Source organism: Trematomus bernacchii, unplaced genomic scaffold (assembly GCF_902827165.1).
Source record: "Trematomus bernacchii unplaced genomic scaffold, fTreBer1.1, whole genome shotgun sequence".
NCBI classification, from domain to species: Eukaryota; Metazoa; Chordata; class Actinopteri; order Perciformes; family Nototheniidae; genus Trematomus; species Trematomus bernacchii.
In genome coordinates, this window is record NW_022987828.1 from 8329987 (window position 1) to 8354663 (window position 24677).

Here is a 24677-nt window from a genome sequence, read left to right on the forward strand (position 1 = left end):
AGAGCTCCATCCTTCCTGTTGGGAGGTTTGAGATGCGCTGCGCAGACCTCGCTGTTCGCGACTCATCATCCTGGCCGGCCCCCCTCCTCTCTTTCTCTCTCTAGTCTCTCTTTCCTCCCTTTTTCTGTCTGCCACTAGCCTACCTGAGGGGAAGTGCACAAAGCCAATACGAATATCTGGCGTGCCGCCTTGGCCCTGCTAGCGCTATGCTGCGGTAAACAGGCCGCTGTTTGCGGTGTTTACAGGGGATGTAGAGAGGGGACCGAGGAGGCACCGCTCTCCCCGCCGGACCGTGTCTGCTCTGCCCGGCCCGCTGCACTGCTGAGCGGCCTGCGAAGCTCACACGATGTCGACCAGAACGCCATTGCCCACGGTGAACGAGCGGGACACCGAGAACGTAAGTGCTGTTAACCGGGGACACCGGTGCGATACCGTCGGTGGGGTGGGAATTATGTGACCTGGCTAACTGGCTATTTTGGCGCACTGCTAGGTGCAGGGCTATGGCAGTGCTTGCAGAAGCTAGTGCTGCAGAGACACTCGACCAATGAGCACTATCTTTATCTTAATTCTTTCTGAAGGGAACACAACCACGAATAACCGAGCAGAAAGCTGCAGGTTTATTATGTCTGCCACAGTTCTTGTACACAATACAGCTAGCCTAAACAACGCACTGCGTCAGTGTGCTGTGCTTTAATGATACATGCGAAGCTTTAGTGTTGAGAATGAAAACGTTGCCTGTTGAAAAAATGGTGTTGCTCCACGCGTGCAACTGGGGGTATTTTCTAGTCCACAACGTCAATATTTAGGGAGGGTGGGGGAGGATGTTGCCCTACTTTTCAATGGCAACGCTTGGTAGCATCGCAATGTGACATACATCACCTATTGGGCCTTCTTGTAACTGCACGCTGAAGATGAGGGAGGAAGAGGAGGAGGGAGCGTGGTATTATTCACAATTCTGCTACCACGACACTGATACAGACATATATGTATTCACAGGCTAAATAAATGGCTGGAGATTTATCATGCATTGTGTGAAGGAATGTTTCTGAACGGCCACCCTGCAGCTCACTCTGACAAAGCAGAGCATAATAGCACACATCTTTTGAGATCAGTGCAAATGAGGGCTGTTATGTGAATGCTGACAGACTCTGACATATCTAGGTTTGTCTGATTATCCTGGAAACAAGACTAGGCACACACTAAAGCCTCCTTAGATTATATTGTTTTACAAGCAGTGGAAACAGCTAGAAGCAGTCTTTAAAAGGTTATTCCCAGGTAATAAAAATAGGGCTCTATTTTGGATCTCCTTTTTAGACCATCTGTATGAATCATCTTCAGGTGATATTATAGATATTTAAATTGGGAAATGCAAGTTATAACATGAACTCTAATTATATCAACTATCTGTTAATTCTCTGTCAACATCCAGAAATACATGAGTGCTGATGTACTGTGTAATGCTGCTTTAGGTTTCATAGACATATACTGCTAGGCTGCTATTAAGTCCCTGCCTCAATAGCAGCAAGCCTAGCCTGCCTCTGCTCGACTTCATCATGCAGCCCAAGGGCCCACTAGCAGCTGAACTGCATTGCATAACAGCTTATTACTCAGAGAGACGAGTGGCTTTAAGTGCAGCAAATAGAAGAAGCTCTCTCCCGGCTTTCTTATTTTTATGTTTGTGTGTCTGCCGAGGTGTGGTTTATTCTGTTAGTGTATGGACTCCCATAAGTAATAACATCAGTGCTTAGGAGTTAATGGATATTTAAATGAAACAAACTTTGTGTGTTAATCAAGTGCTGCCAATCCAGATCAGCCTTTGTCAATTTTACAGATTTTGGAGCCAGTGTGAGTTTGTGTGTACATGCATGAAGTATGAACTAGCCTCATAATAGGTCTGATTTAAAAGTGAAAGGAAAGATCTTAAGGCACTTTAATGTGGACATTTACTAGCTGCAAATGTAATAAAGACACTTCTAGCTACTCTGCCATGGAGACCTACAAGAGGATTTTGGTGCATTAGAAACGAGAATGCTGACTTTGACTGGCATCTAATCTAATCATTTCTCCTTGCCCTCTGCACACACACAGACACACACTGTGACACTGAGGGAGTGTTTGAATCCTGCAGCGTAGCTTTCCCTCCCTTCTGCTAGCTAAGGTGATGCTCACCCTACAGGGTGTAGCGTTTCCCCTTTGAAACGGGAGCAGGGGAGCCTGGGTAACCAGAGCAAGGCTTTATTCTCTGGCTGGGCGTGGTGCTCAGGAGCAGAGGATCATGGGATCTCTGACCTGGACTGACATCAGCAGCTGCCGTGGAGGAGAGGAGACACAGCAGCAGAGACTGTGCCAGCGCCGTCCTTATAGCAAGCTGTTCCGTATTCACCTTCACATGTCATTTCACAGGGACACTTGTTGGTAACAGGTTTGACCGTGGAGCTAGTAGTTAGTTATAACTCTTCACCCTGAACATTTAGTAGGTCATTCTCAAAGTCGAAGTAGTTTCATTTCTTTTGGGGTTGAATCTTGTCCTTTGGCTGATCATGTATTTTGAGGTTAAGGTGTCACAGAGAGGAGAAGGGAACCTGATTCTCCCCAACACAGTTTCCCCTTGTCTTGCATACATTGTACTACTGTGTGTTTTGCATATAAATGTACAGTATATATATGCTCACACACCCATGCAAATGTCAAATAAAGGATCGCCGACTTGGATCAAGGTTAAAGGGTTCATCTGTGTTTGAACAGCTAATATACCACCTTTGGCACACACATAATTAAATAATTCATTGTTATGTGTGCAGCAAATGTAGCGAGAGAACCTTTTGGTATTTCTAAGTCTGTCACTGAGCCAGAGAAATTCAGTGACGTGTAGAAATGATATATGTACAAATCTCCAAAGTTGAAGTCATGGAATGAGAATGTTTCTGATCTCGACTTGTGTGACTTTCTCCTGCAGCACTCGTCGGTGGACGGCTTTGTTGAACCCCCAGTCCCGCCAACAAAATCTGCGAGTCGCCACAGTCTGCCGAGATGCCGCAACTCTTTTACCTCCACGGAGGAGCACCCCCATGTTGGCAATTACCGCCTCCTCAAGACTATTGGGAAGGGGAATTTCGCCAAGGTGAAGCTAGCAAGACATGTCCTGACTGGACGAGAGGTGAGACAAGATTTCTTTTGTGGTTAATAAATCATTTAGGGATATCATTTTTGTCTGTATACAAAACATTGTTCATCCCAAAATCTACAGTCAGGCTCAGTCTTTTTTTGCTACACGCTAACTATTAGGCCTTCAGCTTACCATTACTTTCGTTATTGGTTAATATCGATATTGTTTTCTCGATTAATCAATAGTAATAGTCAGAAAATAGTCAAAAGTGTCCATCTCAACATCCAATATCCCAAGTTGACCAACAGATTTTAAGATATTGGAATTACTAACAAGAAAGACTATGAAACCAAATCTGAGAACAAGTGAATTTTTGGAACTATTGTATTTCTGATAACAATGTAAGAAAGCTTATTGAAAAAGTGTTATTGAGGTCATCTCTTATCTGCTCTTTCTCATTTGAGCTGCAGTTTTACACATTCACAAGGGAAACCGAAGTGTTAGAAAGATAAAGGTATATTTATTTTTCAGAGACAGTGTTTTTTCTGATACGTATCTTCGATCCAAGTAAAAGCCAGTTTTTGGCTTGCTCTGACTCTCTGAGGAAGGAATGTATGATCTCATGAAAATATATTGAAAATTGTACTCGACCATGTTAGTTCCCCCAGTCAAGTCAGGTCAAGTTCTCTCTCTTTCTGTCTCTCACACACACTCACACGGCCATACACTGATGACCTGTCAGAGTGATAGACATCCTGCTTTGGTGTGTCTGTAATTAAAGCTCCCGTTTCCCTAAGGCGAAAACAATGACCTGAGATCTGTTCTCTGTCTTTCACTCAGCAGGCCCAGACAGATCCACCTCAGATATCCTCTCATGTCTGTTTTTTACCCACCTGCTACCTTAAACCTCTGAGTTTAATTATTTTCTTGGTCGTATCAGAGTATGGAGAGCAGGAACATGTTCCCAGGTCAGATCAATGGCAGTTTGATCCATTCTGTGTCCTTTAATGCTAATGTTAAACAGGCATATTGGGTATGCTACCCACTGTTTGCTGAGAAGGTCAGCCGCTGCTTTGTGTGCCTGAGTGCCCTTGCTGGCTCATCAGAATGCAAAGACATGGATCAGAGTGAGAGAACAGGTGGAAAGAACATAACACAGTCTATCTGAGCTTTAGCCCAGGAAGCCTCTTTTCTGGAAGCTAAAACTAAAAGAAAAGGTTTTCCACTGTAGAAAAACTTCAAAAAGAGATCTGACAGAGCAGCAGTCACTTCTAGGTGACAGTGTGGTCTATCTGCTGAAGAGTGACTACAGGACACACACACACACACACACACACACACACACACACACACAAGCCTGAGTGAGTGATGATACATTATTATTCATCACTTGAATAAAAACAGTAATTCAAATTGTATTGTAAGGATATAACCTAGGTGCTGTTTACACGAGAAAGCAAACGGTTGTATCTGCTACTTTTCTCTTTCGTATAGCCCATTCGTTCACACAAGGCCGTAACGGAAACGCGGAAACGGACCCCGCAAACTATAACGGGTCCCAAGGTGGATAGATCTATAAACGGAACGCTCTGGGGGGTCAAACGGCTCAGTGTGTACGTCCTATACGATAATTTCCTGATAACGATGATAACATAGCCCTACCTCTCCCCACCTCTGCTGCTCACTGCTGTAGCATGGTCAGTAGCTACTGTCAGTAGCTACATGTAGTGCTACTGACCATGCTACAGATGTTAGTGCAAAATCTACAGCTCGACCATGCTACAGATGTTAGTGCAAAATCTACAGCTCCTCTACCACAACCATCAGCAACAAGTGGACATGGAGAATTACATGAACTACATGTTGCTAAATCCACCGCGGGGCATAAACAGAAGGGCCACCATGCTCGGGGGTCTTCTTCGCTGCTTTTGGTGTATTTTGTGGCAGAAGTACAGCGCCACTTACAGGTCCGGCATATGTACTACAGCGTCTCCAGCGCTTTCGAGCGGTCTCGTGTGAACGGAAGACTTTTTTTGTATCGTTTGTGTTTCGTATGCATTTGCGTTTGCGTGTAAATGGGGTCCTAGTCCTCATCTAATTTGACCAAATGTTGTTTTAATTATTTATTAGTAAAAAATGTATGTTGCTACTTTATATTGCATACATTTGTCATAGTGTAATGTAAATCAGTTTTAGAAAAGAATGTTTGTTTATTTGGGCGGCAGCTTGGGATTCGGAATGTACGCTTTTTTGCAAAATTAGAACTCCTTTTTGTTTCTCAGATATCATAAGATACTGTATCAATAATGGGATGGACAGACAACTCGAAAGCATACTTGCTAAGAAATACATTTGACAATAAAATAATACTATGTACATAATGTAGACTTTATGTATATTCTCATTCTCTAGCAACAGCAATGCCTTTCTCTTCTGTACGTATGAGATACATCCTTATTCCCTGCTGCACTAGTTCCTTTTAGCTCACAGAGATCATGACCCTGTGGTTGTGTAAAAAGAGCTCAGGGGGAAATAAATGTGTAGATGAACACCAAAGCTCTTCAGCACAGAAGTGATGCGATATGACTAAGTTTCCCTTCCGTGTCCTCTGGCTGAATATTTACATGTACGTGTTTGCAATGCCCGCGATCACACGTCCTGCATACGGTGAAGACCATATGGGCGATGTGTTTTGAACACGCTGAATAATTAACAGTGATGTTCGTTTGCCCTTCTGTCACTGTCCGACTTAATTATTCACCCTTCAATCTAATGGACAGAAAACACACACTGACATGTGATCTGATGCCATCCGCTCGTTCATCAAATCAATCCAAAAATAAAAATGGAAATATTGTTACAGCGTAGCGTAAAGGAAATTAACATCTTTGACTCACGCAAAGGGAATATTGTAAGGTTAACAACAGTCACACGCGAGGACAGCTTCGACACCTGCAGGCTTACATGAAAACACACACATGTACACAGACACATAGACACACATGCAAACCTCCACCTGAGTTCTGTCCATGACAGGAGGAAGCACAGAAGAGGGGATGGAGGTCTTTCTGTGCACCTGCCCCACCTGAGACAGGCTGCAAATAGACCCCACCTGTGTGCTGCTGCGTGTCTATCTACACACAGTGAGCTCTCTGCAGTCTCTGCTCTCTTTTCACACTGCCGGACTCTATTTATTTCACAACTACCACACTGCTTTCTGTATGGAGTTGAGTTGAGTTTAAATGAAATGCACCTTGATTTGTAGGTTTTAGGGAAACCCTGTTTGGTCAGAATAACCTGCACTCTCTCCGTCGTGACTCAGCATTTGCTTCATGGGTAAGGGTTAGTTCCCTATAACAGGTAGCTTGGGATTAGAGCCAGAGTCTGCGTCCACTGAAGCACGCTATTAAACTCTCATAAGGCTGGAGTCACATTAATATATACTGTAACACTTTCATGGTGTCATTTTTCTTCAAAGTGAATTTCTCCCCTTCCGCTCTACTTATGAGAGGTCAGAGGTCAGTGCGTAAGAATCTTAGTGAACAGTTAAACATACAGGACGACAAAGACAGAAAGAGCTAACTATACTCAAGTCTGGACTCTTGATAGTTTAACTATGAACCTGTTCACTGTTTGAAAAAAAGATATAAAGCAGCAGTCAGTGTTGCAGTGGCTCCTGATTCAGCTTAGAAGAAAAATATCTATACATCCCTGCAAAGACTTCCCAATGATATGTAAGCCTGAATTATTTTATACTTGCTGTTATTACAAAATGTACTTTACTTTTTACTGAGTAGAGTGACCTCAGTGAGGATTTAATATAAATATCAGTAGGTTCTCGTGTTGTAGTCAGTACATCATATAGGAGGTCAAATCTTTAAGCTTTGCCCGGGAGTACTTTCTCACAGCTGTAGTCATCAATTTAAGTCCACAGGGAATTTTAATATAATAAATGATCATGTTATAACCTGCTGGTTCTGCAAGCCTTGAATTATGTGCCACACTTACACTTACTCACCTTATACCTGGTTAGCATTCTGATTGATAGGAGTATGATGTTGGCATGCTGAAGTAAGCATTTAGCTCAAAGTACTCCTACTAGCATGGCTACTACTTGCAAAGCCACATGGTGCCTTTGACTATGCCTATGGTTAGAATCATTATGGAGACCAGTTCATACAAATTAATTGAACCAACTTTAATCTGAGTTAATTTCTACTGACATTAACAAACACTGCAACAGAGAATAAACATCAACAATGTTTTTACTTTGTGAAATGGTCCGAAAGGAAACAGTTCAAGAGTCTAAACTCCCCTTTAGGCCAAAGCAGCTCCAAAGTGGGTTGAGTGGGAATCATTAAAGCCTCCGCTCTCTTCAGCAATGCTGAAAAAAATCTTGTGGTTAGTGCCTTTGGTTGGACCAAAAACGTCTGTTTAATTCTTTTTTAATCATTTTGTGCAACAAAAAAGACTGTATGTATTATTTAAGTGTAATACAGTTATATTTTAAAACTGCTCTGTCAATCACTTATCAGCATAATAAATGGGCTTCTGGTGGTTCTGCAGCTAGTTGCTCTGTGAAAGCTGCTGAGCTCTCAGAAAGTGAAGGGAGCAGCTCTGTGTCAGTGTGCACTTTGGGGTGATTACAGAGATGGATGTTCAGACTGCTGCCTAGCAAGATCTGGCTTGAACAGTAGATCACCGACCTGCAGAGTAATATGCAGTAACACAGGCCTGACTGCAGGGACACTTAGAAGGACTGCCTGTGGATTCATTTGTTTAGTCCGAGCTGCAAAGACTACTCGAATACTCATAATATCTTTAATAGTTTTATGCATGATTCTTAATTTATATTAAGCTATCTTTGGCTCTTTACTTGCTGTAACAATGTCACATTTCTCTGTGCGATGAATAAAGGTATTCTGATCTGATCTGAATAACACTGAAAATAATCAACAACTTTTTTTGATATTCGATTATGAAGCATTTAGGTCATTCTTCATGCTAAAAGAGCAAAACATGCTTTTTTTTGTCCCTAAAATATGGATATATCTTGCTTTTCTTTGTTGTATATCTTATTAAACTGAATGTCTTTGTGTTTGGACTGACACAAGACATTTTGAGGACCCAAACTTGGAATTGATGAAACTTGGACTGACATTTTACACCATTTCCTAACATTTTATAGACCAAATAATCAGTTGATTATTCAGAAATCAAGCTGCAGATTGAAATGAAAACATGTTCAGTTGCACATCAATGTATCATGCTGCATTATCAACAAATACATCTGTTATTTTATTTCTGCTTTAATGTATTTACAATGTACTGATTAGAAGAGCTTTGAGGTGTATTCAGAATAAAACCGATTCAGCTGTGAGATGTTTTGAATAAGCAGCCTCCCTGCTGAATAGTGAAATAATGAGGACGGTTCATTTCAAAGCAAACTTTCACCGTACAACCCAAACGTAAAAAACAAACAAAATGTTGACATGTTTGTCTCTCTCTGTCCCTCTTCCTTTCTTCTTCTGTCTTTGTCCTCCTGTCTTTTCTCTCTTTAGGTGGCGGTGAAGATTATAGACAAAACCCAGCTAAATCCCACCAGTCTACAGAAGGTGAGTGTGTGTGTGTGTGTGTGTGTTTATGGCCACATGGTAACATTAATGTCTTGGTTACAGCGCTCATGGCTTTTCCATTAGTCATTCCTGAGTCGGAGCTGCTTTTGTTTCTTTGGTCTTTGAACTCAGGATGTGCTGTTTTACATAATGTAATCAGATGAAGTCAGGAGAGACCACAAGCCTTATTTAATCCCCCCCGCCTTGACTTTCTGTTGGTATGTGGTCAGGAGCAGCTAAAAATACCCCTGCCTGCCTGTTTGTAACTTACCCTTGGCTAGCAGTCATAACAAATTACAACAAAGTGTTCTGAGCCGTTTCCTGATTACTGAGTCCAAATCCATCTCTTTCTGCTGATTAAACGCACTCACGCTCATACAATCCTCATGATAGGGTACACCATGTGGAAGGAAAGCGGTCCTGCTTCAGCATGAGCAAGTATCAACATGAGTCCCAAAGTAATGCAGGTGTGCAGCTGGCCAACAGGATAGCTTTTTGGTGGTCTGGACATTATTGCAGTGTGGCTCATCACAGCTCCACTTGTTTTAGTGTTATGTAAAGGATGACAAAATGGCTAAGAAACCTCTGTGGGGCTGACCCATAAGGGGGCTTAGTCTCAGTGCACAAGACACCGGTTTGAATGCTCCGGCCTGGGAGCTTTTAGGAGTGTAATCCCCTCTGTCTCCCGTTTTCTTTTCAAATATTTTTTATTGAGAAGAAGCATACAAGTGTAAGCAATAGTACAGGCTTCTTTGGGGTGGAAATCATGCTTCTCTTTTTCAACATAGAAGATAAACAGAACAGCCAACAAGAAATAATAAAGAAAAAACATAGTATGAATACCATACTTAATGACATACATACATAGTCATAGTTCTGTCTCCCAATTTCAACTGTGTCTCTTTAATAAAGGCCCTGGTGGCCCACAAAAGAAACCTCTGCGTTGGCTCATTATACTCTTCATAGAGGAGCGTTATACAGGGTTCTTACGGTCATTAAAAACCTGGAAAAGTCATGGAAATTCAAAATGCTAATTCCAGGCCCTGGAAAAGTTATGGAAAACAATATTTTTCCCAAAGTTTTGGAAAAGTCATGGAAATGTAACTAAGGTTGCATCAAATATAATTGATATTTGATCTAATTGCCGAAATAGTAATACTATAATGATAATAAATACTGTATCGTATAGTAATGAAACGTAAAATGGCATTTAACTGACGAGGTATTTTGCTGGTGAGAGAATTCTTTTGGTCATGGAAAATTAGGTAAAGGTCATGGAAAAGTCATTGAAAATCATTGGTGAAAAAGTGTATGAACCCTGGTTATAACCACCACATATATAATAATAATAATAATATATACATTTAAGCCAGTTGATGTCTTGATCAACCTTGGACACTATATCTCTGAAAGTCGCCGGGTTGAGAAAGTATTGCAGCAGCAAGCAGTCCTAATGGCAAAAATAATAACAACATTTAGTATCCCAAAATATCTGCCATCCCAAATTAGATTGGTCTGAGTGACCTCAGTAAGGAACTTTATTCTGGGCTAATCAAATGTGGTATTGTCAAAGGGCTAATATGGGACAAATTCCCAATGTGCTTCTTGCCGTTGATCCAACTTGTAATTTAAATCTATAAAACAAGACAATCAGGGCATTTGTAGCATGATTCTGCTCCAGACATTTGAGCCAATCTGTAATGGTCTTGGATCTTAATGGGATCCGACAGCAATTCTTCATCCAATCAGTGAGAAGACGCCGCGAGAATTTCAAGCCCCAAGTTCTGTACTCATCTGATCTGACTGAGATGAATTTCATTGTGCGAGCTCTTTTGTTTAAACAGACTATTGTGTGGTTTCTAATCTTCACAGGCACAGCGGGGGTAATGAACATTTAGAGGCGTTATTTGAAAGTGTGGCAATAAGACTTAGACTGAATATAAACTGACTTCACTGATTCGAGTGTTGTCTACGTCATGATTGGTTAAAAACCTGGTGTGTTGGCTTGTCTGCTGCCTGGTGATGGGCGGGGCGGATGTTTCATATGAGTGCAGACCAATCAGGATCTATCTGATTAATTATTCAGAGAGCCTTTTAGATGTCAGCTGCAGAAGACCTGAGAGGGTCAATACTGGAAACTCTTATGCAGAAGTAGCTAAATTGGCGTAATAGCTTGTATGAACGTTGATGTGTGTGTTTGTGTATCTGAGTGTAAAGACACTATAATGTTTGTATGGTGCTTGAACAGTATGTATTTTGATAGTTGAATGCCCTCTGCTGTGCACTATAGATTGCTGTAATGGTATACAGAAGTGCCATCTGCATTGCAGAAGCACCTCTTATAATGCAGCAGTCGACTCCTGGATTGAATCGATTTGCTCATTGACTCAGAGTGTCCTCTTCTATGCTTGTAAAAGCTCTACTATGGATGGCTAGAATATCAAATCATTAGAATAAACATCTACATTTTATATTTTATTTGATAAATGATTGGAAAGTCTGTCTTGGAACTGTTTACAAGCAAGATGTTCAGTGGTCTACTCCTTAGGCTGCTTGTTTTGTTCATGTTCAGGAGTCTAGACTGAATCTCCCTACGCTCCCTGAGGGTTTCATGGTTGCTCTGCTTTCAAATTTCGAGTAGCAAGAAATATAAAAGATGATTAGATGTAAAATTGAAGAAGTCCATCACAAAGTCTGCCTTAGGATGGATTACCCCCTCTGACAGCCATCACTAAGCAGTAATAGCAATTCTGCAACACAGTTTCTTGGAGAAGAAATTGATTGTACCCTAGTGTACATTTTATGGTTAGAAAAGCCATTCTGTGTAGCTGACCAAGCGTTTCTACAAGCTGATATAAACATACGGTCATGATTATCGATTCAGTGACTCAGGCTTTTTACATGCTAAAGAGCAGAGGTTGAAGGAGATGACCTTGTCTCCTTCTCTTGCTCTGCATTTTGTACTGCGGCTCAACCTGGGGAAGAGTTGAACCAAGCATACAATTCAGAATGAACTCTTGCAGGATTGTTTTTTAAATGTATGACCCTGTTTGTTTGTCAGTGTGGGTGAGTGAGGTTTCAGCGGGATGATCTGGATGCATCACCCCCCCACTCACTGTTTACGGTGACTCTTTCATGTTAGCCTGTCAAAACGGCGCTGATCCCTCTCTTTTCATGGCTGTGGAGGAGACAGGCTGTGGGTTCACCATCTGGCACTGCAGGCGCAGATCCTACACACACACACACACACACACACACACACACACACACACACACACACACACACACACACAAGCCTGCATGACACACACAGAAAATTCACAGGAAATCCTTCAGTTTATGCTCAAGGCTCTGGCTGGCAGAACACCTCTTGTTTTTTTTTTCAGGGTTTCAGTCACATTTGGCAACATTTTCACACACATGGTTGCATTCCTGTACCTGTGTGAAGCCGGTAATCCACTCATACACACATCCTCCTAGATATCTTAAACTAGGATTTAAAGTGGGGTTCATAGCCTCTGTGTTTATCCCTTATGTTTCTTATCTCTGTCAATCTGGTGTTACCCCCTGATTATTTGATTTTAAAAGGATGTTAGCAGAGACCTACATGAGTCATGAGGTTAGGATGAAGTTCTGGTCTGTTCCTTTATAGCCCATTGGCGCTCTCTGCCCTGCTGTGACTGTGGTGGTTTTAGTGTCACAGGAAATGAGGTCAGCTGAGCTACCAAAGCACCTCCTCAGATCCACCACAGGAAATGCATCACATGTCATCTGTGGTCAGGGATGTTGGCGTTGTCAGGGTTTTTAGGCATTTTAGCCCTGAAATAGGCCTCTCCGTTAATCCCCTCTTTCACTCAGCAAACTCTGCTCTAAATCCCACCATCCCATCGCGCTCTGTCTCTTCCTAATCTGTAAATAACAGTTTTCATCGCTTTAACAATGACCACGTCAACTAAATATCAAGGGTTATATAATCAGAGGCAGACATGATGGATGGGCCGTCTCAGACAAAATTAAAGCCGTGCTGTTACAATACAAAAAGCATTTACATATGGAAAAAGGAAGAGCCGTGACGCAAAACAATCAACAAAAAATCGAAGCAACAGAAACACTGTCAGCTTCTTACAAAAATATGGCTTAGAGCTACTTTGCTAACCTCATGCTTTACTGTTTTTATATACAAGTGCAGTCAGAAAGCGGTCGAAACACCGTACTCTGTTCAGATGCATTTTTGCCAGTTGCCAAAGGGCCACCATGGGGCTCAGTTAATAGCTGTTGTTAATGTCAATCTTGCGCTTGTCACTCTGCATTAATTAAATGCTGTCAGGCCCCTGAGCTACAGGAGCTTTGGTGTTGTTCGGATGAAGGGAATGAGATTGGATGAACAGCAATGTTGTCCGTGGTGAATCATCCACAAATCAAATGTCGAGGCTGCTAAGATATTCATGCGTTCACATGTTCATGAATGTATTTTTTTTTTGTACGTTCATGGCTTTCATTGAGTTAAAATGGGATCTTTGGTAACATTTAAATTGTGCCTGGGTTTTGTGGATATTGAATGTGAGATGATGACACATCTTTGCAGAGAGGGGGGAGGTTTATTTTCAGACCCTCAGGAGTAGAGGACAGGACAGGACAGGTTTGCTTTGGGTGACACTTGGGATCCTTCTGTTTGTTTCCCCCTGTCTCTCACTGCATTTCTTTAAAAAAAACAGCAAGTACTGGTTATTTAATGATATGGTATTTGGAAATACTTTTTTATTCATACGAAAATGTGCAATCACACACATACACTCATCAGAGAGATGAGGGCTTCCATGCTCCTCATCTCATCAATAATCTCCATGTTGAATGAGCAGCAGAATAGTCCAGCCAGTTCCTGTAAGCGTTCCCAGTCTGATATCGGCTGTTCTGCTCCTTCTGCAGGGGGACTGCTGTAATTAAGGCTAGTTTGGGAGTCTGGGTGCCCCTGGGTGAATGGAAGTAGGTCACTGGCACAGACTACTGAGATTCAGGCGCATTCGAAACGGTGTGTTTTCATGTTTGTAGGACTGCATTTTGTTTTTGCAGCTATTCTTCTAATCCTTTTCTTCAATCGCTGTCTCAATTCCTCATCTGAATCTACCATTTTTAATCATTTTTGTTTAAAACAGTAATTTAGTATCAAAGGAAATTGGCTCTGTTCTTCAGTAATCACTCACCTTCTCCAGAACCACCTTTAATAAACTGCTTTATGTCACGCTGTGACTCCCCGGAGTGCCTGCAGATATTATTGATATTAATACCGGACCGGATCAGAGATCCCACACTCAATATCTTCTCTCAGCCTCCATGGTGTTCACATCCCTATTGAGCTTTTATTGACAGGGATTGTGTTTGTTGTTGCCGTTTTCTACCGTCCTTCTCCTTTTTGTTCTCATTTTTGTTTCCAAGTGTCTGCACGCGTGCTTCCCATGTGAAGGGCTTTAGGGCAATGACGCATACGAGAAAGTGAGAGGGGGGAAAGAGGCAGAGAAGGGAAGAGATAAGAGATGAAGATAAACACTGACTCTTTAGTCCATCACTCATTCAGTATAATAAAGGAGGCCTGTCTTGACGGATGAGTCACATGGTAAAGCACGTGAGGCATAATATCTGAGGCTGTGACCTGTGTTTATTCTCATGTTCTGCAGGGCATCTTCCGGTTATTGTGTCACTGTGTTTCCACTCGAATTGACTTTGTTACCATGGGGGAACCTCTCAGGCCAACATGGCAGCTCATGCATATGGAGCGCAGGGTTTGCCACACAGGAGCAGCTCGCTGTTCTGAGCCAATCAGGGGTTGAAGATAGTTGTTGACAAAAACATGGTGCCATAACGAATTCAAACTAGAAAATCTGCATTCACATATATCCCCTTAAGTTTAATAAAATACACGGATAGATCACTATATTTATCCGTAACAGAAAATGCACTGTTGGAGCAAGAAATCACATGAAAGAGCCAAAAGATGTAGAACATTTTAAATACCTAGTGCACTCCACATCTATAAATATATAAAGATAGTGCCTGGGAATAAACGTTATATAGTTTGAGCATGGAAACCATTTTATAGGACATGACTCCTCGATTAGCACTTTCATTCATGTCTGTTGATCTATATACTGAGACAACAAGTGTGTTTTGTGATATTGGGCTATTTAACTAAACTTTGATTTCATATCATATTAAAATGACTGCAAGGATTAATGAGGGATTAGAAGTTGTGCACAGAACTGTGTGTTATGGCATAGAAAATGTTACCCCTGAATCTGTTCAAACATCAGGTTATTTGCATTTTGAATACAGCCTTATTCAATGGATGTGGCTGGGAAAGGCTGTTTGACTTACTATCAACATATATCTCATGAAAAGACCAGAACTATGAATTTGTTATTCCTGCTCTCAATACTTTTTGATTTCCCTAGCTGGGCACTGCTGATTGTTCCAACATTTATTCAAACAAATGTAAATAATGCGTTTATTATGAATGATTTTTTAGCCGTAGATTAATAAACATTTGGCACATACGTATACCAGTAGGACCGTGTATCTGTGATTGATTCAAAAATAACCACAGTGACCATGTTGATGTTTATGTAATGAAGGCACAATGTGGCTCACTTGTCATGTTTGGACAACAATGGAGATCTATGGCGCAAACAAATAAGCTATATCAGGCTTTGACTGCACAGACAATGCTTGTTAGAAAGGGAAAGAAACCGCTGTTGGTTTTCTTATCCTTGTCCTTTTCTGGGATATTTTGACAACAAGATATATGTAGAAGCTCTCTGCAGAGTATGTGTGTGCTGGGTCTAATGAGAGGATAGGTGTCAGAAAGACAGAAAAAGAGAGGCAGGAGAGCAAGTATAGACAGAGGAAAGAATGAGAGGTGTGTGAGAGACTACATGTTGTTGAAGCAGACTGTAGCTGATAGGTCTCTCAGAGTCAGGCCTGCTCACACTGGTATAATGGCTGTATTTGATGACCTAGAAACATAGACTATCGAAGCACTTATGTAAGAACTAAAAGGCCATTTGAACCGACGCACGCACATGCATACACAGACGCATACACACAGGGTCCACTCGTTTTTTATTTGACATAATGACACAGAGCGGAGGGCTAGAGTGATTGTTAATTTTCTCATTTTAAAACAGACAGGAGATGAAAGCAGGATCACTCAGGACCTTTTTACATAATCAAAGTGGTCAGCAAATGGCAAAATCTGTGCTCTGTCTCAGGTAGCAGTAGGATGCGGATAAATCCCAGTCGAGCGATTGTTGAAATGTAACACTCAAACACAGCCTGAGCACGACTGGGAATCAGCAGAATGTAAATGATTCAACAGCACCTCTAAGTGGCTGCAGGAGCTCGTCTGACATAAACATCCTCGTGGAGAGAGAGGAGACTGAGGTTTTAAATGATGATAACTCTGCATTCTCTCCTCTCTGATTCCACTTTGCTTTTATACTCGGAAAACAAGACTAGAGGATCTGATTTTCCTATTAGAGGTTTCTCATCAGGCTAGATAGTTACTTTTCTTATCTGCAGCAAAGACAGACTTATCTTAACTTTGCAAAGGAGCTCAAACTCTGCTCTTTTCTTTTTTCAATGTTTTTTTATTGAAGAACAGGCACAATCATACAGGGTCACAATTGAGACAATGATCTTCATCCATTTTCAATTATTTAGAACAAACCATCACCACACCCAACACCCCCTTGAAAAGTTTAATAACAAATAAAACACATTGATTCCACGTTCAGATATACAAATTAAAAACACAGTGACAACAAATTATAATTATAACAATAAGTAAATAAAATGGCAAGTAAAAACCGATCAGTAAGTACAAATATAAATAAGAAGATATGTTAAAATAAATAAATAAAAAGAGAAATATTTCCCGCTATCAGGTCGGGAGTGTTTGGAGGTTGTTCAAATAATCTATCAAGCATTGCCATGTATTATACAAACTGTCTACAGATATTCTAAGAGTACAACTCTGCTCTTTTTTGCATGTTAATGCGAAGATAATGACATTATGCAGAAGACGCCTAACTGGTCGTAAAGCCTTTATACTGCCTCTCTGCAGGGTTTGCTGTGTGCTGTGCTGACTGGCTGTTTGGATGGCCGGCTGGCTGGACTGCAGCATGTCAGTGGAGTTGTAATTCTGGTCCTTATCTGTGTAGGGCAGGGTTTAGTGCAAAGTTGTCACTGCATAAGTCATATTGCTTTAACCAGTACAGTATCCCATGATCCTCAAGTTGTCTCATGTTCCTAATCCAGTGTTTTACACACACACACTTTGAAGTTTATTTTGGCTCCTTTCTCATTCCTCACTTTCTGAATCAGTGCTTATAAAGTGCTTTCCCAGCAGAGACAGAGATCAGCCTGCATGTAATGTCATGTCGACCCGTTTTGATGCATCAAATGTTTCTTTGTGTCTCAACAGCTCTTCAGGGAAGTCCGGATAATGAAGTTACTGAATCATCCAAATATAGGTAAGTTCAGAGAGCGGCCTGGAGGAAAGTTTATCAATAATATTCTCATGTAATTTGGACTAGTGTTACCATTTCAACCAGTACCTTGCACCCAGATTAACCAGTTTTACTCAAAGGATCAAATAAATAACATTCTTATGAGGTCCTGTATTTATATATATATATATATATATATATATATATATATATATAAATAAATGTTCAGAGGGTACCTCTGATATATTGTTCAGGGTTTTTTATTTTCAAAGGACTAGCAGAATCAAGAAAGACCCAATAGTGTGAAGATCTTTACAGTAGCATTAGCTACATGCAAATTCTTGATGTGAATTTCGATTTTGGAATACATTGGCTTTCTAAAGACTTTATTCAGACTCGGAGATCAGTTTTAATGCAACGAGGGAACTCTAACCCGAACAGTAAACTTGGCTAATACTAATATAGAGCCTTCATTGGAAAGAAACAACTTGTTTTCTTAATATTTAATTTTATTGATTTGTATCTTCTCCTCCTTTTTCCTTCCATTCTCTCAATTCCTCCTGCAGTGAAATTGTTCGAGGTGATTGAGACGGAGAAGACACTTTATCTGGTGATGGAGTACGCCAGTGGTGGTGAGCGAAACACAATGCATTTCCAATAAATCTTTAACATTTGGATAGTTATCTATTTCTTCTTGTTATTTCCACAATATTGGTTGTAGAGCAAGTGAATACAAAACAGTAGGACAAATAGTCAGTACTGTATACCACAAGGTCATGTTAGTTGAAGCTCTCCATCTAATATTCATGTATTCTGTACACTATTTAAGTACAAACCATGCCATTTGGATGCTTTTAATGAAAAATAACTCATAGTGATGGTGACTACATGATTATAGTAACACTAGTTGTGATAAAGGTGATATATAATGAAAATATACTGATTGATAATGGTATGTTTCCTCTCACTACTCCAGGCGAAGTATTTGATTATCTAGTGGCTCACGGCAGAATGAAGGAGAAGGAGGCGAGGGCCAAGTTCAGACAGGTGAGTCATCAGTATTGCAGCGCTCGCGCCTCTGTCGTCATACCATTCACTGTTTTCAGAGGGAAGACTGCATGCACCAAGATCCAGCCTCGTCACCGACTGCAGAGGAAAGATGGAGCGCAGATAGCGTGGCCTTAGAGAACAGGAAGGCTGAGAACTACTCCCTTAACAAGACGCTGCTCTGACACCTAGTGGTGCTACAAGAGCAACAAGGCATACTCGGCAGCTCAGTAGCATCTCTATTCATAATCTAGCAACATCCACACTGTTCATATTTAAATTCCATCATTGATGTTCTGCGATGACTCAGAGAAACTGTGTGTGACACAGTGTGGGCAGCATGGGTGTGTGTCACAGTAAAGATAGATCAACATTCAGGAAGGTAAACATGTTTGCGGTGTGGCTGAGAGAAAGTAAGTGGGCGGTATCTGTCAAGGAATAGAGCTTTTTTCTATTTGATTGATGCCATTCGGGCATATGTTGGTGGGTTATAACTGTTAACTGTCATAGCAACTGCTCACAGTGTCACAGGATTACAGGGACCTTTGAATGAAGGACACTTAGGCCTGTAAAATCATAACATTTGCAGGAGATAAATACATTTCAAAGGCATTGGATTGATAGCAGGATGTATGTGGAAGGACTTTGGATAGGAGATGACAATAATCTGATATAGTTTCCTTTTTTAAGAGCAGTCATGCCCTTGTGTATAATTAATTGCAATCTTTATAGCAATTGAAAATATGAAAGACATCAGCAAACTAGCTACATTGAATGGCATCTTTATCAGCATGATGCAAGGTAAACATTAGTCGTCCAAGCTTTTGGATGTAAAAGAAGGCACATTTAAAAATCTCCTGCTACCTTGACAGTGAATCTGAATAACTTAGTGATTTGATTTTGACTTTTTTTATGTTGATGACCTTTTTTTTACCTTTCTTACCTTTTCTTGGCTAAAAATTCAAATTCGGCTTCTAAATTGAGAGGTGGGCTCTTACAAATTGGCCCTTTTATGGAGTAAGATATTAAACAAGATCATAATCTGCATATAATAAACAGTAATGCCCATCTTTTATATCTGTTTAATACATCTCTACTTCTGTCACTGTTTTGAAAAATGCGATAAGAGCTTTCTTTAACATTAAATACACCTGAATGTCCAATGATGTGTGTGTTTGTATTTCAGATTGTGTCTGCAGTGCAGTATTGTCACCAGAGGAGGATAGTACACAGGGATCTAAAGGTGAGGATGTAGACTCTTGCTCTCTTTATTAATCCTGATATCTGATTTCTCATGAGTAGTATCCATATCTAGCATGTATATCTTCAGGAAGCCCTTTATAATTATCTTTCAGTGCTGTTACATTAACTAATGACATTGTGATTGCCTCCTCTCTTCCCATCTCAGGCAGAGAACCTGTTGTTGGACGCAGATATGAACATCAAGATAGCTGACTTTGGCTTCAGTAATGAGTTCACTGTGGGCAGCAAGCTGGACACTTTCTGTGGCTCCCCGCCGTACGCTGCTCCTGAACTGTTCCAGGGGAAGAAGTACGACGGACCAGAGGTGGACGTGTGGAGCCTCGGGGTCATCCTCTACACACTGGTCAGCGGATCACTGCCCTTCGACGGACAGAATCTGAAGGTGTGCACTTGCTCTGGTTCTAGGATGTATCACTCTGTGGACGGAATAATGCATTGCTTTAAAGGTCTTAGAACATTGTTTCTGTTTTAAAGTGTACTTCTGATGAGCCACATTTGACTAGCATAGTAAACAAAACTAGAGAATGCAATTCCTGAAGAAATTGCTAGTGGGAATGCTTTATGCTGAAAAGCTGACGCTGAACTGCTATGCTGAAATGTAATGTGTAAGAAGAAAGTGAATAATTTAGATTGAAATGATACATGAACACTGGGGGCTTGAATGTGTGATGAGAGAAGAAAAGAAAGTAAAAAGGCTTGGAAAAGCAGCAACATATTTGAACTGCAAACTTTTGAACTAACTTGATGGCGAATGATCTGTCGAACCCCATAATTGACGTAGAGCTGTTGAGGGCTGGACCGTTGACCATTATCTGAAGTGTGGTGCTGGTTTGACCCTTTTCATAGGCGTTGCGACAACATCGTGTTTTATGGCGAGGGATGCGTTTCCATGGAAACGGCATATGGTGAGATGTCAGATTTGACGTAGAGCTGTTGAGGCATGGACCGGTGATATACAGTACAAGCGAAGTTTGGGGGACGATCGGACCGTGTCCATTGGAGTTACAGCGACATCGTGTTTTATGGCGTATTATGCGTTTCCATGGAAACGGCATATGATGACACCCCATAATTGACGTAGAGCTGTTGAGGGAAGGACCATTAACCATTATCTGAAGTCTGCTGCTCTGAGCATGTCAGTTGGAGTTATGACATCATCGTGTTCCATGACACAGGTGTTTATATTTGAGCTAACGACGTGTCCAGAGATCAAAGGTTTCCATGGTGATAATCAGTGAGAGGAGAGCATTTTCATTGTTCTGAATGAGAGATAAACCTCTTACATGTGAACGTTTTGTTGAAGAACCGTAACAGATATCGGTGAAATTTCAAAGCGTGAAGCATGTCAAGGAACTTGAGCATCTGAAGTGTACTTTTTGTGTACTTTCGGGTTAATAATGTGGCCTTTTTGGCAGATTAACTAAAGGTGTGCGGCTGCTGTGGTGGGGAAAGATGAGGCTGAACTTACAATGGGGTTTAATGGAGACAGATTTAAAAGTTGTGTTACACGAATAATGTCAGAAAGATGTGTAACATTTTAAAGTTGGAATGAGGCTTCTGAGTGAAAGTATGAAGGAGCAGTTAGCAGTTGAAGTTGCATGAAGATTGTTCAAGTCTGAAGATTTTCTCCATTGACTTCCATGTTAAAAATTTGATGAATTATGGGATGTATCTCTGGAATTTCGTGCGTAGCATAACAGATAGTTGGAATGCTGTATCAGCATTCCCACTAAATCACTGCCACTGCCACCTCTGGCAAACACATATCGATCGGTATCCTTCAACTACTTCAAAGGTATCGTCATGTAACACTTCTGTATTTTAAATATTCGGTCTCTCGTTTACTTTATTGAAGCCAGTAGGACGGACAATAATAATAATCCTTCATGATTGAAAAGTCTTGATTGTCAGGTTTTTGGTCAGAAAGGTTTCAGACTAAAAAACATTACAATCAAGACCACTTTACGCCGCAATTTGTCAGGTGTGTTGAAATGTGAAAGAAGCCTGAGTTTTTTAATTTCACACATTTATCTGTGGATGTACAACCAAGTGCCTGACTGTCCATAAGTATGGTGTGTATACCCCTCTCGCTGATGGCAAGCTTTTTGCCCTTTCAAGTGTGGATGTTAGGAAACGGTAAAAACACTTTTAGACATTTTAAATGACAGCTCCCTAATGCTTTCTGATGACTTCAACATGTCCTCCACAACTAAGTATGAAAGGACATTTTCCCTTTCTGTAGCAACGGAAAAGGAATTCAAAGTCCCAATAGAAAAAGTAATAGCGAGTGCATCTCTGAGACTTTTTTAATAATCAAAATATATGAATCGTTTTTGAGCTTGAGTTTGCATTGACAGAAATGGCCTAGGTATAAATGACAAGTGCAAAATAAAGTGCTACAGCCTTCTATTTTGTATCTATATATTCTATATATTATTATTTTAAGTGGAGTAAGAACTAATTTCTAACCGAGATAAGATGTTCAAATGCATACCCAGAGATGAGTTACTTGAAAAATGTGAGTTCCTCTCTGTGTATCTTTTGGAGTTAGACATTGTAGTGCTTTATCCTCCATGCTTTAATAATGCAGCAGTTTTTGTGAAGCTGCAGTGAATCCAGCAGGTCAAGAAAAGTGTACTGGGTTAAGATATCTGTGACTGTGAATGGCTGCGCAAGTGCAACAGCCAAGGCCGGAGGCATTACTTTTTAGGTCTGTCTTTCCGTTCCATTCCAGTGGGTGGGTGCAATATTTCAGGAACACCTTGAGGGAGTTTCTTCTTATTTGACGCAAACTTCCACTTGGTTGGAGTCAATGGTAAACTGATTTTGTAGGTCAAAAGACAGAGAGAACATTTTAAGAGCCTTCAGGTCATTGTCTAAAGTTTTACGCCTAAAAACGTTTGCTTTTTTGAGTTTAAAAGGTCTGATAAACACAAGCATTTAACAGCAGACAAAGAAAGTAAGCAACTAGCTCGAGAATATTATGAAGCATTTAGCACATAAAGAGATATACTTTCAAGGAGTGTGAGCATTGGACATTGGAACTAAATATGACTCCGAAAAATTCTTATGGAAACTGTCTGTTAAAATGTTTAGCATAACAAATCTATATTCCATTAATGTTTCTCTTTGCTGCCTTTTGTTGCTGAATTTCTCATTTGGCTTCATGTCTTTCTGTCTGTCGTTCGGTGTGCAGGAGCTGAGAGAGAGGGTCCTGCGGGGGAAATACCGTATTCCTTTCTACATGTCCACAGACTGTGAAAACCTGCTGAAGAAACTACTAGTGCTCAACCCTGTCAAACGAGGCAGTTTGGAGGTATTTATCACAGTTTGCATTGTCTTCATAGTTCTTTGATCTCACTTCAGGAATGTTTTGCACAGCGGTCGAACAGACGGTCGTAATGATTTCAAACACAATTGTCGTGCGTCATCTGAAAGCAGTTAATTGCTGCTGTTGTTAATTATCAACCAACAGGGAGAGTGGTCTTACAAAAGTGGTAAATGAAAGCATTCAGAAAGCTATAAAGAACATGTATTAAAACATTGTTAGAAATAAAATGTGTTTTAAAATGAATCCTTCTGTGTCGTAGTTTCACTGCTTCCACGTTTTAAGGGATGGTTTTGACCTGTTTCTGCTTTGAAAACCATACAAAGTTGTCAGTTCAATTCACATTCATTCTGTCCAGAGTCGATAACACCCCCGCTCTCAGACCCAGGCTGAAGTTCAATAGTAAAGATTTCTCCAATGATAATAACAATTGATCACACTGTTGTTAGCCCAGCTGATTTCATCAAGAAGTCATTCATTCTCCTCTGTCTGTTGTGCCATTTGCCTGGAAATAACTGTCATGTTGTATTACTAACACGCGTGAGTCATTATTAATTATCTGCAATTGTAATTGAACTAATTACACTGGACATGCATAATGAAAACCTCTGACGCCTTGTTTCTTTGTCAGCAAATCATGAAAGACCATTGGATGAATGTGGGTCACGAGGAGGAGGAGCTAAAACCTCACATCGAGCCGGAGACGGACTTTGCTGATTCAACCAGAATAGGTGTGTGGTTTTAGTATATCCTTTTAAATATCCAAAACACAATTATACGCAGTTCACTTAATTTTCCATTCCCCCACATCCAGTAATCTCGTAATTGCCCAAAGCACAAAGAATCTTCTTGTCTTAAATGTTGAATATTGTTATACAAAGGTTGATATTTATTTTCATTCTTTTTTTTAAAGTAAGGAATCTATAAAGAGCTTATTTTGGGGGATGAGATGACTTCAGGATTATTCTATGTGACAAAGGGTTGAGAAAGCTTCAATGTTGGTTTGTTTTTTTAAATGTCACCCTAAATAATAAAGATGCAGATCAAGGCATTAGGTGGAAGATATAATAATTCCTTATATTTATTATAGCGCTTTTTTTTTTTCCATGACCCATTTTTCCATGACCCATATAGATTCAGGGACTCTGATCAAACTAAACCACAGGCAGAATGTCTGTACAGTATGAGCTGCTGGTGTATGTTGTGTGTGTTGAAAGTGACTCTTTATATCACGTTCAGTAAACACACTGTGATTCACAATGATTATATCTGCTGACAGAGCTCATGGTGACGATGGGCTTCCCAAAAGATGAGATCACAGACTCTCTACAAAACACCAAGTACGATGAAGTCATGGCCACCTACCTGCTGCTGGGCAGAAAAGCTCCGGAGGTCAGTTTCCTTTGACTTATATCATCACCAGTAGTTAAAGCATGAAGTCATGTGACCACACCCCTCATCCTGTGTCTCCATGTTTCAGTTTGAGGGGAGTGAACCTCTGAGCAACAGCATCCTGGGTCAGCGACAGCGACCGACCAGCGACATCAACAACAGCTCCAGCATCTCTCCGGCCCATCCCAAGGTCACACGCAGCATCTCGGCCACGCAGAAGCAGCGCCGCTACAGTGATCATGGTGGGGATGATGATGGTGGTGGTGGTGGTGTCGTAGAGAAGCCAAGTAAAGTAACCTCATCCTTCCCAGCTCTGAGAGTGCGGCTGGCTGCATGCTGTGTAGGGGGAAGTTGCTCTCAGTCACTGAGGGTTGGCCACTTTGCAGAGCTCAACTGGTGCTCTCACTTTTAATAGCTGAATAAAA

General features: G+C 40.9%; 1 protein-coding gene across 3 annotated transcripts in view; it reads left to right on the forward strand.

Moving 5' to 3' along the window:
- LOC117499705 (serine/threonine-protein kinase MARK1-like) overlaps nt 1-24677 on the forward strand; it is a 30494-nt gene continuing 5817 nt past the window's right edge. The window contains exons 1-12 of one of the 3 annotated variants that reach the window (XM_034152290.1): nt 1-397; nt 2957-3157; nt 8668-8721; nt 17198-17246; nt 17789-17854; nt 18199-18269; nt 19456-19512; nt 19678-19914; nt 22729-22848; nt 23492-23591; nt 24140-24252; nt 24341-24539. In XM_034152290.1, coding sequence (XP_034008181.1) covers nt 347-397; nt 2957-3157; nt 8668-8721; nt 17198-17246; nt 17789-17854; nt 18199-18269; nt 19456-19512; nt 19678-19914; nt 22729-22848; nt 23492-23591; nt 24140-24252; nt 24341-24539 — 1318 coding nt within the window. In that variant the 5' untranslated portion in view covers nt 1-346. The remainder of the gene's footprint in view (nt 398-2956; nt 3158-8667; nt 8722-17197; nt 17247-17788; nt 17855-18198; nt 18270-19455; nt 19513-19677; nt 19915-22728; nt 22849-23491; nt 23592-24139; nt 24253-24340; nt 24540-24677) is intronic. The other 2 variants (XM_034152288.1, XM_034152291.1) reach the window with 2 other exon arrangements.